The sequence below is a fragment of the Electrophorus electricus genome, chromosome 17, assembly GCF_041902795.1.
Source record: "Electrophorus electricus isolate QZ-2024a chromosome 17, ASM4190279v1, whole genome shotgun sequence".
NCBI classification, from domain to species: Eukaryota; Metazoa; Chordata; class Actinopteri; order Gymnotiformes; family Gymnotidae; genus Electrophorus; species Electrophorus electricus.
Window position 1 is genome coordinate 5,571,245 of NC_137513.1, and position 16,853 is coordinate 5,588,097.

General features: G+C 43.1%; 1 protein-coding gene and 1 long non-coding RNA gene across 5 annotated transcripts in view; one reads left to right on the forward strand and one right to left on the reverse strand.

Annotated features, from left to right (window-relative positions):
- Positions 1–10,135, forward strand: part of LOC145651815 (uncharacterized) — a 28,373-nt gene extending 18,238 nt beyond the window's left edge. The window contains exon 3 of the long non-coding RNA XR_014117867.1: positions 8,508–10,135. This is a non-coding gene — a long non-coding RNA (uncharacterized LOC145651815). The remainder of the gene's footprint in view (positions 1–8,507) is intronic.
- tbx4 (T-box transcription factor 4) lies at positions 137–14,922 on the reverse strand. 4 transcript variants are annotated; one of them, XM_081699998.1, is made up of 9 exons: positions 14,598–14,921; positions 10,893–11,038; positions 10,586–10,680; positions 6,328–6,447; positions 4,794–4,941; positions 2,368–2,541; positions 2,105–2,193; positions 1,702–1,937; positions 138–1,566 (listed from the first exon to the last, which is right to left on the reverse strand). In XM_081699998.1, the coding sequence occupies exons 2-9, from the start codon at positions 11,034–11,036 to the stop codon at positions 947–949; spliced, it is 1,626 nt and encodes a 541-aa protein (XP_081556124.1). In that variant the 5' UTR covers positions 11,037–11,038; positions 14,598–14,921; the 3' UTR covers positions 138–946. The 4 variants fall into 4 exon arrangements, with proteins under 4 accessions (XP_081556125.1, XP_081556124.1, XP_081556123.1 ...); XM_081699997.1 differs by having other exon boundaries at positions 10,893–11,062; XM_026997714.3 differs by having other exon boundaries at positions 140–1,566; positions 2,368–2,520; positions 10,893–11,062; positions 14,598–14,919.
- Positions 14,923–16,853: the final 1,931 nt, after the last annotated feature.

Here is a 16,853-nt window from a genome sequence, read left to right on the forward strand (position 1 = left end):
AACCGATCTTGAAATCTGTCACAGACGCATGGCAGGACACTGCCTCCCTCGGATCTGAGCACATTTACGGTCCCTTCAACATTTAAGCGTATAGATGGATCGATATATAAGTTTGTCTATGAATTATTGAACATATTTGATATCCACAGATTCTAGATTCATTAGGTCTATCAAATGTTTTTAAACTTTTTATTGCATAGTCCATTTTTAGTGTTTATTATCTGATCTTTAGTAAATAAAACGATTCCATATAAAAATTGCTAAGCCAGTTTTATAGGCAAACACTGAGTGAGAGTGAAGTGTATTAAGGGCATATCTTTACCAGATTTTGTACAGTTTAATAGGACTATAAAGAATAACTTCTCCAGATGTCAGAATAGACTAGGGCCCAGAATCTGAGTGTGGTTCTGGTTTGCACACATTTCATTAGCATTGCGAATATACTATAGGAAATGTTGCTAAAATAGGTAAACTGTATGTTTCCCAAAACACACAATGGGACAGCTTGTTCAGTTCATTTAACGTAATATACCTCCTGCATCACACTGATAGGCTTACACACATCATATACAGGTTTTGTGCTTTAACACACTATTGGCACTGAAAGGTTTAGAGCATCTTTATGCTATAGTTAATGGTCTCTTTCTGAATGTAGCACAGTGCATTTAGATGGTTCCATCCACTGTTAGTACAAGTGCAACTATAAACATATATGCCAATAAATATTACACTCTTACAGAGCCACATACAGTGAGAGGTTAATACTATAATGGGCTATACAGCTCTGGAAACGTACTGCTGTATTATAACCTTGTTTGGCAATTTTGTGTCTTTAGTGTCATGGCTCTGTAGAAAAGTAATCATTGCTGTCCTGTCTTGGAGACAGTGTGCAACTCTAAGGTGATAGACAAACATTAGACTCCACAGCGTTGCGCTTAGACATCTCTTAGCTCTCAGCCCAGTGGGGCCCTATGGTGCCAAAGCTCATCTGATACTGGTAGACTGGATCTCTTGGCGGCATTGGGCTTTGGTCTCTGCAGGCTGGGAAATCCCGGTGAGGTCGGAGAGGTGACCCAGGCTTCCTGTGGTAGAGCGGAGGGTGGGCCTCTCTGTCACGGGAGCCAAGCCCAGACGGTGTGGAGGAAGAGGAGGAAGAGGAGGATGAAGGGGCGGGCTGCGGCCGCTGCATGGATGGCGAGTGGTGGGGCATGACAGAGGGGGCGGCGGCCATGCTGGTGTAGTGGGCGGAAAAGGGCTGGTAGGGAATGGCCTCGACAGTCTGCATGCCGTAGCGAGGGTACGGCGGCATGGATGCCCACACGTTGCAGTTCAGGGAGGGCGGGGGCAGGTCCTCTGTGCCAGCCATGCCTCCTGGCCCCGCCTCCCTGTCCATCCCTCCGTACATGCAGGCCTCTCTGGAGCCCAGTGCCTCGCCGCAGTAGGGGTGAGACAGCAAAGGGGGCTCGTGGGAAGAGGGCGAGCGGAAGTAGCGCTCCTCCGGAACAGCCGAGGGCGTCGTGTCAAGATAGGGGCGCTTGCAACCCAGCTCCAAGTGCCTGGAGTTATCTGGAGGAATATGGGTAGTTGGAACACCACTGAGAACTGCACCGGACTAGAATAACAGGAGTTGTGGTGAAATTCACCTCAAGACTGAGACAAATACGAAGTAACAGCCATGTATTGGCCACTACGCTTCCGTACCTCTGTGCTTGAAGCAGTGGTAAAGCAGGCTGGGCTCTCTGCTTGCAGGGAAGGGGTTGGAGAAGGTCTCCTGTGAGTCGGTGCTGCCCAGGGGCACGCCACTCTCATACTGGTAGTGAGGGTGGACCTGCCTGTGGTCACCCAGCACCCCTGCGCTAAACTTTCCAGCCAGATGGGTGTGGGACGTGAGGAAACGCTGCCGCACCATGTTCTTGGAGATCACTGGGTAATCTTTCCTTGAGAGAAACACATATGATCAGGATATCTTTATACATACATGTTTTTGTTTGTTTGTTTTGTTTTGTTTTGTTTTGTTTTGTTAAGATTGTTAAGATTCTTGGCACATTTAATCTGCTGGCCTGTCACTTTTTAGGTAGGAGTAGGTCAGTTTTAATCTACGTACCCTTGAAGTCTGGACACACGCAGGTCTCCCTCATCACTACCCCGAAAACCTTTGGCAAAGGGATTGTTCTCAATTTTTAACTGTGTTATCTGCAAAAAAATAGCTGTTAGTGTTATACGTCATGCTTTTCCTTAAGGGGTTCTTGTGCATTATTTGAAGAAAATGCTTGATTTGCGATTCACAATTGTGGCCGAGTATTTGAGTGGGATATTACCTTACCTGAGTATACCCGAGTATATGAGCATGTTAGGACCTGGAATTACCTTATGGTTCTGGTAGGATGTCACAGAGATAAATGTGGTCTCATGGAACACATGGGTGCAGTAGGCTGTGTTCTTGGAGCCAAAGGCATTGTTCTCATCTGCTTTTACAATGTGCAACCTGGGCTGGTATTTGTGCATAGAGTTCAGGATGATCTGCAAAGGGAGAGATATATACTGGTATTCCAGTGAAAGAGTGTAGCTGTTTACCTGTAGATCAAGTCCTATATTTTTATCATTTCTGCTCTCTTATTTCTGTACAACTAATCATGAGTTTCTCCTGACTTTAAAGAATAATGCTGACATCCAGATCAGTGAACAGTATGACATTATCAAAAGATTGTATGATACTGGTTGCATGCTGTGTGGGAGGATCAGTAAATATGTCTGGAGTCTTGCTCTGTACTGCTTTGTAAGTAATTCAATTAGATCCTGTGTGTGTGTGTGTGTGTGTGTGTGTGTGTGTGTGTGAGAGAGAGAGAGAGAGAGAGACAGAGAGCAAGTGAGTAAGACACTCTGGCACCAGTGTGCTGGTTGCTGGGTGCTCAGTGGAGCGTTAGGTCAGGGTCATCCCCTGTGCGGCTCTGTCAAGACCAATGAGCATCAAGGTCTTCTCTGCTACTGCACAGACTCCCTGTCAGGCTGCATTCTCCACCCGCCCTCCCCGATGGAGGAATTGGGAAATCTGGTGTGTGTAAAGCAAGCTCAGGTCAAGCTCCAGCCTGCCCACTGCCTGGCCACTGCCCCCAGCGCAACATTCAGCGGACCTGGCCAAAAGTACGGCTCCATTCGCTGCATTGGTTGACCTTCGGCCGGATGCTTTGCTGGCGTCTTAGGCTAATTCTGTGTGATACAAGCTGTATTGGGGATGCAGCTACAGGGCTCTGGACTGTCTGAGTGTATTGATCAAACCCTCTCTGATCAATGTAAACCTTGCATGTATCTTCCTGTGGGTTATGGTTTGGTTTTTTTTCTGGGGTGCAGGTGGTGCCATGTGCTTGTACGGAGGGTTAGAGCTTTCCTGCATGTCCACAAAGGTTGTGTAAACAGCACATGGTGTAGGATATCTACTGTCCCCTGCCCAGTGGCAGCAATGATCTGATCAGTGCTGCTATTTTCAACTCTAATCTGCTGCTTTAGGAATAGTCATGCAGATGACAATGTCATAGTCCTTGAACTGTACTGCTGTTTACAGCAAACATGTAATAATGTACAACTGCATGCTGTTTACAAATGAACCGAGGGTCATTGTGCTTGATAGCTGGATCAGCTGTAATAGGAGCTGGGCTGGAGCAAAAAAATGTGGACTGTCTGGAAGCCCCTAATGACCAGGGTGAAAAACACGGCTGTAGTCCATGTCTGCAAAAGTATCCATGTACTAGTGCAATGGAATATCATTTTTACTGCAAATCCTTTCAAATACAACAGAAATTCTAATCCAGATTCACCCGAGTTTGACCGTGTGCCGTCCAAAGCCTGCTGTGATGTGATGGCTCACATTCCCGTGTTTAACACTGCTCTGTCTGTGACAGGGCCCCGCTGTGTGTACACTGTGGCTTCTCCCAAGTGTGTGTACCGGCGAGGCAGCCGTGGAGCTCAGTGAGAGCAGCTCTCGGCCAAGCGCGGTGTCCCTGCTGGTGCGGGCGTCAGTGGAGCTTAGGAGCCTCTCTTTGGTCTCATTAATCTCCCTCATCACGTCCCAGGCGCTCAGCTGTTCCTGACAGGCCAGGCCCCGCACGGGTCTGACAGGTTATGGACCCAATGAGCTCGTCTCTGATGCCATGACTTCAGACATGGTATCCCAAGGTCCGTGTGGGCAGCACTGCCAGGGTCAGACTCCTCACCTCTGCTGCGCTTTCCTTTCCTGGTCTCTATGGAGATGACTTCCTCCATGATCTGTACATGAAGCACTTCTCTGTCGTCCATACGCCAGCATGTGATGCTGCCTGTTCCAGTCTAGTCGCTGTTATCATTTGCGTATATTAGATCCACATAAAATGCAATAGTTACTTTCATTTTTCTACTTAAATGAGCTGAAGTTGAGTTGAGTTTTTTCGAACACTAAAACTTCAACAAGCACACAGATGGGGAAAAAATGTATGAAGTGGCCAGATGTCACTGGAACATAGCCCACAGGCTATTCTGTAAAGAACCACAATGGGGGGACTTGATTTATGTACTCTAATCCAACTGATTAACATGACTGAGTAGTTTTCAGTGCTCTGTTGTCATTCACCCTTTAAATATATTTTTGAATGATCACACCCCGTTAGCCTGGGGTTGTTAAGTCTTAAATGCCTTACACACTATTTCTGTCACCCCTGTACTTTTGGAGGCTTACTTATTAATACACCTTTAACACTTAACACTACCCTAGCACTATTTTATTGGAGGGTAATAATAAAGCTTTATGGAATAATGCCACATACATGCCCAAAAGGATCCAGGTGGTTGTTTGTGAGTTTCAACTTCTGAAAGGAGACCAGCTGCCTCATCCAGTGTGCCCCAGCCGCAGGAGAGTCCGGATGGACGTAGAGCCGGCCCGGCATGGCTGGCTCTGCCTTTCCAGCCACCATCCTGGGGAAACGGAGAGATTTTAACGGCACTTTATACAAAACCGTACAGTTCCGTCCACGCTTCCGAGGGCACCAGAGCCGTTGCATTCCGATTTAGCGCTGCTTCGCTTAAACTGGTCTCTTGCCATTGCATCAGAGCTGCTACCAAAACAGCCATTCAGTTCAGTGTCATACATGTACTATACACACCCTACCATATCTGTGTTTTATGCAGAACATCTGTACATTAATGACAGTCATGAAGCAGGAATCCTTATGGCCTGGACATTATAGGAATCGCTCTCTAAGACTGGCTGCTTTGACCAAAACATCACTACTAATTATGTGCTCCAAGGTGTCGCTGAGGAACTCCAGAACCTGTGTTGGCCAAGGCTGAAACACTCATCCATTCCATGAATTCAAAATACAATGCTGGTTTTTTTGAAAAAGAAGGTTTTTTTTTGCTTTCGAGACCTTTAGAAGCAGTCGGTTTCACACATTCACGGGTCCATCTCGTCTCATGGGCTGAGACAGTGGCACTGCCAGAGGCCCAGGGTCACAGGGAGGACGGCATGCATCACCCAGCTGTTTTTAGCCCACTGGTTTTGACAGGCCGCCTGCCAGTAACTTGGAATAATTAACTGTGTGCTAATGACGGTTTGCAGCCACAGTGAGCAGTAGGCAGTTTGGTTGTGCAGTCTTATGCTAATCGCTGTTTTGTTCCAGATAAACCAAGTCTTTTATACAGAAACATGCAAGATGCTTGCTGATATACTGCATTGTAACTAACGAACTGGGGACGCTGGACATGACAGATGCAAGAGACTAAAAGTAAACCCTCGTGATTAAGCTCTCGGTTGAAGGGAGGTTGGGTGTACACTGATATCCGTCTCAACGCACGCAGAGCCTGCAGATGTGGGGAAAGCGGTGGGGATTTATGCGTGCTTCTTTCAAAGGCACAGGAACACGTGCATACTGTGCACGTCTAGAGACAGTTCAGCATAGCATATGCTAATTAGCGTCCTTACACCGTGCGAACCAGGTGCCGAAGCCGTTTGCCTAGAGGGACAAGCCACAGTCATAACTGATCCACTTCAGCCCGCCTTCGCCGTTTCTGTGAATCCTGTGTGTGTTCGAGCAAAAATATGCTATAAGCAATATACGTCCTTCTAGTTCAAAGCCCCACAAAAAAGGAAAGAGCAGAATTACAGTAACGAAAAGAATAAGTGAAGTCAAAATTTCAGTGTGGAGAGTTTTTTATTTATTTATTTTTACTCTCAAACAGTGGATATGTTACAGTACGTTGACCACCGCTGGTGGCAGATGCCAGAGATGCTACTCTAACTTCCTTCCTACATGGCAGAAGATGAGAGTAAAGATGAGAACACACCGAGGGTCCTGGACTTACCACTTGTTATCGCAGAACTTGTAACGGTGGTCGTCAGCTGGCACGATGTCAATTAAAAGGATGTACTTGGTTTTTGGATTCATCCCGGTGACTTTTACCTTGTAGCTGGGGAACATCCGTCTGGACACAGAGAAGACGCTATAGCTGTTTAATTTTAAACCATCAAGAATCACAGACACATTCTACATTTGGAGAAAATAATAGGGTTTTCATGACTTTTACATTTCACAGATTCATATCCTCTCTGACATAAATTACATATATTTTATATATATTGTGTTGAGTAATTTTCTTCACCCCCAGATACCACTCAGCAATTACATGTGTATTGTAAGTCTAATGGTGCTGTCATGTTTTATTGTGTCACTTGCTTTTAAATGCATTCATAGGTGTATCTCAGCTACTTCCTCCATAGCAACATAATTAATCCAGTTTTATTCTGGGGTGTCTCATTAAGTCATATGATGGTTGTATCAGACTCTTAAAGGTTCTGTCTTAGTTTAAAGTGAGGTTCATGTTAAACACCACTGGAGGAAGCATTTTATAGGAGGATGAGCGTGCGATTATCAATCGTATAACAGCTCATCCTGTTTGTAGAACAGATTTGTCTGTAAGAATCACATAAGATCTCATTAAATGTTACCGAGTTGACTTACAGTGTGCTAGCCAATCCGCACAATGACCTGATGAGAATAGCAGACATATTTTTAAGCCGAAAAACCTTACATACCACCAATTATGGAGCCGAAGTCTGTACCTGGGACTAATATCATTAGTCACTAAGACATTTTTGGAGGGATTTACTTGTTTTTAAAGAACAGCTCTGAAATGTGAGAACAACATTTTACTCATACAAGAAAAGCCAGGATGACAGACAGAATATGCTAATATGGTGGACAGTGTTGTAAAATACATCAATGAAGTTACCTTTCATGACCCCATCCTGAAAAGAACAGGCTTACTTTTTCATTCCATCTGCGTCAAAGTAAGATACAAAAGGAACTGGTGCCTGTATAAACCCTAAGTGCTTTTTAATGGTGACTCAGAATGGACAGCAGTTTATACAGCTAGCACGTCACAGGCCTCCAGAAGGTTCTGCCATGGTACATCCCTTTATCTGGGGGGTTTGCTGAACAACAGGTTCAACCAGCAGTCATACATTTATAACTGTCCCCATATTCTAAATAAATGGCTGTGTGGGTCCAAGCCGTGCACTTCAGCACTCGTTTGCAGAAGGAGGGTTTCAGAGGTCCACGGCTGGAGAGAGCTATACCAAGGACAGCCAGGACAACATTAGCTCTAACGCCCGGCTAGGGGGGTTGGTGGTGCGGAGGCTGAGGTTACTGTAGGATACTCCGGGTATCTGGTCCTGGCCTGAAATCCAGTCATGGGTATCCAGCTTGGTGTAGCGCTCCTAAAGAGGCGCTCCAAGCCAACGGGGACATCAGAAACAGCTCCCCAAGAAGCTGCACTCTGATTCAGGCAATTCAGAGGGTTGCTATCTTACTGATAGAATGATTGGGGATTATTACTATTACAGTGTTTTTGTTAATCTCTTGAGTAAAATACACATGCTGGATTATTTTCCCTCATGTCAAACCATTTGAGAATTTTAAAAGCAGTAGCCATAATTAATAGCAATAGCCAGAGTAAACTGTAAACTGCTAAAATAAATCAAATAATTGTGCACCACTCTGATACTGACAATATTGAAGAAAATACATATAGCTTTTGCCTACAGTTATAACCACAGTGGATCCTGTAGCATGTCTAATAGGGCCTTTCTGGAGCTTAGTCTCTGTGACGCTGCACTGTTACTGTATGAAGTCAAGTATTAGCAGGGTATTACTGCACTGTAATAGAACACTGTTAGGGTTCCTCTGCTAGCTGTCTTTGGACAGCCACAAGCAATCTTAAATGTTAGGTTTGCAAATAATGTTAAATATGGCTGTGTGTTTGAAAAGTATTTGGGGTTATTATAGATAGCTTTCCTTCTAACCCAGTGTTTCTGGGTGGCAGTGTTGTCTTTGCGGTCAGAGAGTGTGTGTGTGTGTGTGTGTGGGTGGGTGTGTGTGTGTGGTAAAGAATGGGCAGTGTGTCAGTGTACGCAGTGTGCCAGCTGTTTCTCTTAACATGTGTGCTGTTTCTCTCTCTCTCTCTCTCTCTCTCTCTCTCTCTAGCATGCCTGCTCTGTCAGTGATCCATCCTGTCTGTAGGAACAGGCAGGAGCGCAGAGATCAAAAGGCCCAAGATGATGGAACAGGCGGGGGGGTGTGGGGTGTGGGGTGTGGGATGGCACCGGGGCTCGGGAGACGTGGCTGACCCGGGCCACTGCTCTCCCCTCATCAGCTGACGTGCTCGCTGACGGCCTGTGTACAAAGTGACTGCTCGTGCCGGCCGGCTGCTCTCACTCTGGCAGCCAGGAACGCGCCTGGGCCGTGGACACGCTCACACAATAACAAGCCCGTCGCGATCGCTTGGACGGGTTCTTCCAGAGTTCATTGGGACTGAATGCCCACCCTATGGGTGAGGGCTGCATGCCTCCTATGTTGTATGATCCACTTTATCTGTACAGTCAGGAGGTGCTCAGATATTACTGCTATTACTACAGTGCTGGAGTACACGAAGACGTACATTTAAGTTTAGTCACCTATGCAACTAACTACACTATAGCCTCGCCACAAGTAAAATTACAGCGGCCTACCCTTTGTTTTTAGGTTATTTATAGTGATCACATGACTGCATATATGTAAGAATTCTCACCACTTTTTTCTTACAGCTGTGCCTTTCACCACTACATTCTCACAGCCGCATCTCTCTCGTCTGCTATCATTTGTACAATTTTTATTTATTTTATTTTACTTTTTTTATGGTATTTTTATGGTGTGGATATTATGATATATTTTTAATATTCATCTTTTTGTGATTATTCCTCACTATTTTGCACTGCTCTGCATACAAGCTCTTTTTATCCAAAACTTTAAAAACAACAAAAAAAAATAAAAGACCAAGAAAATAAATCAAATGCCTCGCAGACTGAGTGTGTTCTTCTGAGCCCCGGAGAGACGTTTTCAGCTATCATCTGGTCAGCAGTGTAGACAATATGCGCAGCATCGTATTGGAGACATTAAGCTTGAGGTACTTGAATCAACATTCAAACTTTACAGATGTCACAGTAAATAATAAAACAAACTGGAACAGTGCAGACTGTTGCTGTTGCCCATCACCTTTTAATTTTCTGGTATCTTGCCTCCGATTTAACAAAAATGTCCATTAAACAAATGCCAAGCACACGCATAACTGTCTATTCTGTCGAAGCGGTGCAATGTAACATTGCCCATTGTGTGTTACCATGCAAGAACCGCTAGCAGGAGCCGGGAAAGTGAAAGAACGCAGTGCAGACACAGCTCGACACAGCTCGAAACTCTCTTATCCCAACCACTGCATGAAATTCTCCTCCATTTTGCGAAACACGAGACGTTATGGAGGTGAGTTTGTGATATCTGTCAAGATTTACTGTTCGGTGAATTGGTGAACAGTATTCATCAAGATCTCAGGAAGAATAAAAAAACAAACTAAATGCACTTTCACAACCACAGCAAACAGCGTGTCCTGCTTCATAATTAGTCTGACATACTGACTATTGTAAACAGAGCCTAGTGGTCAATTACATGCTAAACTAAAATGAAATGCACCCATCTGTTGTGGAAAGGCTTCTTGAGAAGACCGTCTTCCCGTCTCTGTGCAGCTGTGTGACGGAGCCGTGCTCAGCTCTTCAAAGAGTTTAAGGATTCTTTGGGCACTTCATCAGCTGGACAGAAGGGAAGCCCATTTTTCACAATGTTACAGCATTAAAGAAAAATTGTGGTGACCTTTTGCATTTTCCACTGAGAAACGTTGAGGAACGGCAGGCTACGACTGGCAGAAAGCGTTGACTCATTCTCTGCATAATGTCCAGGGTCTCTGCTCCTAATCCAGGGGGTGCATTAAATCTAACACACAGGGCAGCCATTTGTGTTTCCAATTAAACATTCACAGACACAGGAATTCAGCCTTCCTTTACCTCGGTAGAAGAGCGCATTGTACACGTTGTATGTAGTGTTTTAAATAATAACTTTTAAATAAATTTGCATTAATGGTTCATTGCTAATAATCCTCACTGATATTTATTTTTGTACTAAAAGTGAAAGTCGAAATATTTTAAAGTCAGGGAAAATCCACATCTTCTCAGAATTTGCGTGAAGGACCACCTACTCACCTGCCTGCTTTGGTGATTATCATCTCTGTTCCTGTCTCATGGAACTTCTTCCACATTTCCTTCTCATGAAGAACCACCTTGATGTTCTCTATGTTCTGCACACACAGTAGCAGACGTAGCATGGGCTAAAGAGTAGGACAGTGGGATTTCCACCTTATTATAAGTACACTGACATGTTTTTCTGCTTGAAAAAGCCCATAGTTATTGCTCACCATCACCGAAATTATGTCAGAAGGACACATTCCCTTATTAGGACATGGTCCATTTTCAATAGTGTCAGAGGGTCACCACCCCTCCCACGGGTTACCTGATCGATGTCACTGTTGTCGGGGATGCGTGGAGTTGCTGGCAGGCCCAGATGTGAGGGTTCTGTGGCATGCTCAGGAAGCCCACTGGACTGGGCCAGAGTCACACCTTTATCAGCCACAGCTGAGGACTTCTCCTGGAGCATCGCTGACAGACAGACAGACAAGATACCTAAGACACATAAGACATTCAGATGGATGGATAGATAGATTGATTGATTCCTAGCACTTAAATGGCATACCTTTAATGCAATATAATTTTGTGGTGCAATTCACCATCTTCATCACACTGAAGGACAACCGGGCCATTGTAGTTTTAAACCTTAATGCATTATGTCTGCCTCCCTGATCATCTATTAGACACAAGCTTTCACCTTCATTCTTGGGAAACAAAATGAATGGTCATTACTAATGATTAATAATCTTTAGTATTTAATTTATTAGTATATGACATTAAAATTTGTATAAAATGTCATTTTAAGGAAACTAATACTTTTTGTTACATTTAACTGATTCAAATTTGTTTTATTAATTTGGGGCAGAAGTTAAAAATTTAATCACTGGAAATGCAAATCACCTAAAATACACAAAAGTAAACCGTCATTCATTTGATCTTCAGGCTTCAGTCAATTACTTAAATCAGTTAGAATTTTTTCAATTATGTCCAGCCTCTCTTTTAACATAGTAATTCACTCAAATGCTGTGAAAGCGCTTTTATTTTTTTCTCTTTATCATATTATAAAAAATATATGATGTAATGTGCTTTTTAAAAAAGGTGTTACAAAAAGTGTAAACATACTGAAATGTTTTACCAATTTCTTCTGTGTCCAGTAGTTTTTAAAATACGCTTCATATATGCTAAATTTGGAATATTACTGTTTTAATTTTGAGAATGTCTAAATTCATTTTAAGTCTATTAACCATTTTGAGCAAAAACAATTCAAAACGTAAAGCTAAAACTGAATTACAAACTTTCTAATGTGGCAGTACTATATGTGGACAGACATCATGGATAATACCTGAAATTAAACAGCTTCACGGTTTTTAAACATCACATGTATACATTTGACCAGGTGATTCTGCAGATGTGAACTGTTTCAAACAAATCAATTAGTCTTTCACACATGAATTTCAAAAGCTATTTCTAGTATAAAGGGTAGGTCTATGCATCACTGTGATGTTTATACATGCTGTAAAAAGGGAACTAAAGATGAATGTCTAATGAAAATGCTTTGGATTGGTACTTTTTGTCCTTTGGGGTGTGATGATGTCATAATACAGTATACATCATAAAGGCCACAAAATATCGGAACTCATTAACATTTACATTTTTTGAAGGAAAGCCTGTCTTCATCATATGACCTGGTCACTTAATTTAGTGGGAAAGGTCAAGATCCGTTTGTTCTAAAGTATTGCCTGAGTAAATATTTATACTTCCAACATTACAGTACAGTTTTTACTTAAGGAGGTTAAACACTGCCGATTCCATTAACGGAGGTCACCATCTGAGCCCTTCTCTCACGACCCTCCGCTGCCTTCCCACACAAGCACCAGGCGAAAGGTACCACTAACGGCGGCACTCTGCCACTCCGTGGCCGCCTGGTATCGCCCGCCGCCACCCGGAGCAGGGCCCGCTGCTCGTGTGGTGAGGACCCAGGCCCGGTTTCGCTCTAATCTCACACCTGTAAACAGTGTGAGTGCACCCCCTTCAGATGAAAGGAGAGCCGCGGGATTCCATGTAAACTTGAGCGGACATTTGCGCAGACTAATAAAGATAAGGACAGACAGGCGCGACGAGGCTGCAGCGAAGCAGCCCCGACTTCTCTGGGCCAAAATGTGCCTTTCACTTACTCTGTTTAACTAAACCCAGTGAGCGAGGGCTGTGTTTATATCTCTGTCACTCCAGACATATAATCCGCTAAACTATTCTTGGCAGATGCTGCTCTTTACACACTGGGGTTGGGGAGCTATTCCCAGTGCCCTATACTCCAAAATGCTGAGCGACTGCCAACCCTTGGTGCACCTCTTTCTCTGAGGTGATAAGATTATTTGAGCACTGACGCCATTTTGGTGTCCCTTTTTGCTGGTTGGAGTTGTTCCACTTTGGGTGGGTTTTTGCATCGGAAAACTGGACTTCACTGTATGTATGTGTGTTTGACAGGAACAGTGGAGGATTTTCGGCGGGATGGCGGCTCCCCCATCTCAGGTCTGGCGTGGGCTGAGACATACAGGTATGATGCATATTATTGAGACAACTCTCATAAATGTCAGTCCATTGTGCATTGGCAGCTCTAGTGCCTTACAATGTACCTTCTGCTCCAACGAGACACCATCTCCCAACACTGGCGAACATCAACGTTCCCCTCTAATGTGAGTAAATCGATCTACTATTGCAGCCACTGCTGAATGCCCATCTGACTGCACGAGTGCCAAGTATGTCTGTTTGCCTCTCCGCAATGAACCCTGGGACATGAGGGCTTTGCTCAGCCCCACACTCCACAGGGTCGTCCCCATTTTTCACACACAAGGGTGAAATTACACAAACATGTCATCAGGATCCAATTTCATGTTCAGTAGGAAAGCAGGAAAATTCATTGCTCAAATTATTATTATTATTTTAAATATAAATTATGAGAGCCTTTAAAGCAAAGCTGATTACCAAACAGCTGGGCGAGCCGTTCCTGCATTTAGCAGATCAGTAATTACATTAGCTAATTAGGTAACTAATTACATTCAAAGGCCTTGTAGACTTACGCTTTTCACGTCCTAAGAAATTAATATTAATAATTGTTAGTTGTAGCATAACAAAATGCATGTATATGGTTATTTATTATTGCGACATTCGTTATTTAGTATTATAAGTTATGGGTGCTTACATTTCCTTTGATTTTCGTTTGTCCTTAGTTTTGTTAATTTAAAGTAAGTAAAATAAATTTGACCATAGTAATATATTGCTTACGAAAGACAGGCTAATTCGATATAACTTAACTAAGCCACCCCATTATTGTAATACTGACAGTTCGTCCTAATTTTAAAAGAAATAAATAAGCCGGTTTTTTCGAGTCTTTGTACAGCACGTTTTTATGCTCAGAATTTAGTTTAAAATATCACAAGCACTGAACCCTAGCTGAAGTATAGCCTATGCCTAACATCACAGAAGTGTATGTGTTCGTATTTCGCCAGTCAGTGTTAAGGTTTAACCAATAATGTTTAATAAAGGAATTAGACTGAATATTAGAATATTACAATCACTAGATATTTCATTGCTGACGTTCTCAAAAAGTTATAAGCTGGAAGGCTGTCGCAGTAGGCCGTTCAGCGAACATTTGCTTGGGAAAACCCCTTTACTCTTGTACAAGAAACTCCCCAAAAAACAACGAATTAATTTATACACCACTGAACACTGACCTCGTTCAAAACAATCCCTAAAATAGGTCATATTTATTTTTTGATTCCGAAACCACAAGCCTTCGAAATAGGCCCACACCTCGAATATTTCCAAAAAGGACTACTTCACTGTTGTTTTAACATCGCAAACGCCATGGCCTTTTCGACGACAGGTAAATGTGATAAAGCAAGATAAGATCTGCTGTGTCTAATACTGTTAGTCTCGTGCATTCCGAACACGCTTCAGTTGGACTTCCATTGCGGAGCTTGCAACGCAGCAAAACCCCGATTCGTGACCACAAACAGCGTTATAACATTACCTCCTGGAATGGATTACTACGTGCTGAATCCCTCCATCTCCGTCGAAGCGTTAATGTCGTGTCCTCCGCAGGACGTTACGTCCCCGTGCGTCGTCGTTACTCCGGTCGCTGGCTGTTCAGCATCTTCTGCAGCCTGTCCGGTTATCGGCGCGATGATAACGGTTTTCTAGCACGCGTTGGAGAACAGGGGATACCCTGTAAATAACACCCCGTCGTGACGGCAAAAGTTGTGCCGGGGGGGGGGGGGGACCTCGGTGTTTTCTCGGTAGTACAAAGCGGATACGCTGAACAGCTTGATATGTTCAGACACTGGGTTGAAGCGCTAGGCTCTTGCACCCACTCCCTCCTGCGCGTCTCATCGCTGACGTTGCACTGAACAATAACACCTAGTCCACACAACCGCAGACTTCTCCAAAGGCGAAGTGTTCACACGTATTCTCGTCTCATGACCCATCTCAATGAGCCAGAGAGCAATCAAAACTACAAATTAGTTTATTTAACTACAATACGCTATTAATAGTGTTTGGGGCATTTAAACGTAAAATGACAAATTCAATTAAATGTTTTGGGTTGTTAGGGCTTCTTCAAAATGAACTAGATATACCGTTATGTAACCTTACTACAACAAAAAGTGCATATCTGTGGGTATGCGAATAAGTTCAGACTGACTTACAGTAATGTCAAAAAAACAATAGCATGGAGTGGCATATGCTGCAATAATGTTATTTTAATTTTAAGGTTTTCACACTGTTCTCTTGCGCATTTGTATCAGTATACGCATGTTTTTGAAGGTTGTTGAGGCTTTTGTTTAAACGCATACATCCCAATGAAATATGGCCGCGTGTTTGCAGTAAATGGGTCGAAGCATAAGACTGAAAGCTCAATAAATCACCTGAAAAAGTCTGAAGGCCTGTATGTCTGCTGGTGACATTACCACACGAACAGTAACAGCCGAATTGTTTTCGTTTTTACTGTAGCTATTTTTTTTTTTCAAACGCTTGCTAAGTCTCCACTTTGGACAAATCAGACGCAGTACCGTTATATATAAAGAAAACACCCGTCGGTGCTCTTGGACACAATATAAAACTTAATCAAACAGATGCATATGAGGACATAGTGCAGACACGTTTCCTTTCATATTTAAGTCTTTTGCTAGTAGCTTATAGGCCTATTCGGAAAGTATATTTGATGGTTCAACTGATATGTAATGAAATTCTTGAAAATCGTTGTCATAAAGTACATAATTAAATTAACCCAATTAAAAGTTTTTAATCCGTGTATGCACGTCTCAAATATAAAGATATATTATACAAAATTACCTAGTGTGATAAAGGCTATTTGTATTTTATTTTTTGTTTCGATATAAAGGCGGAACTGATCACTTAACATGATTTACTTATTTTTGTTGCTACTGTTGTTTTGTTTTTGTTTTGTTTGAGGTGTGTATAAATAGATTATTCATTTATTTGCAGGATTTATTCAATTAAAACGTTTTAATAAAAATATTATTAATAACAACAGCGATAGCAGCAGCAGAAGTAGAAGTAGTAACCTAAATTATAACAGTGATATTTATATACCTTTTATTCAAATGTGTTTTCAGGAAGTTTGGGTCCGTTTACACTAAGAAATTATAGGTACACACAAATATATTAGATCCCACCAGAGGCTTGCGGGAGATCCAGACTCCTGGCGCGTGAGGATGACTTCGGCCTACTGCTTCCCCCAGAATCAGTCACATCGACACTACCGTATTCTGTGCCGTGCACGTGGAATAGAAATAAGCTTCTTCAGACTTGTGACAAATTAACTTCTCAAAATTTTACGAGACCGACTGTGCGCTTTAAAAGCTGTTTAGCTTCGGTAAGTGAAACTGCATGATCCTCCCAATTAGCCGATGATGGTCTACCGTCAAAAATAATGATCTTGTAGGAGATGTTGTACATGTAATAAATCATTTAGAATATTGGTGAATGTCACGTTTCTGATCCGGCATCAAGGCCTCCGTTAAGAAATGAATTTGCTAGTGTGCACTTAAGGCCTCACCTGAAGGATAACGCCTTCTCGAGACCAGACAAGCAACAATCCTTTTATATTTAGTCACCTATAATATTTAACACTACGTGCTCGTTCGTACTGTCATAGCCGCGGGTTATTAAAAACAGTCGGCCTTACCTTTACCTTGTAGCACTGGATACCCCACCTCTGCACTCGCTCACGATGGGCGACACGTTATACCTCACCGTGCCATATACG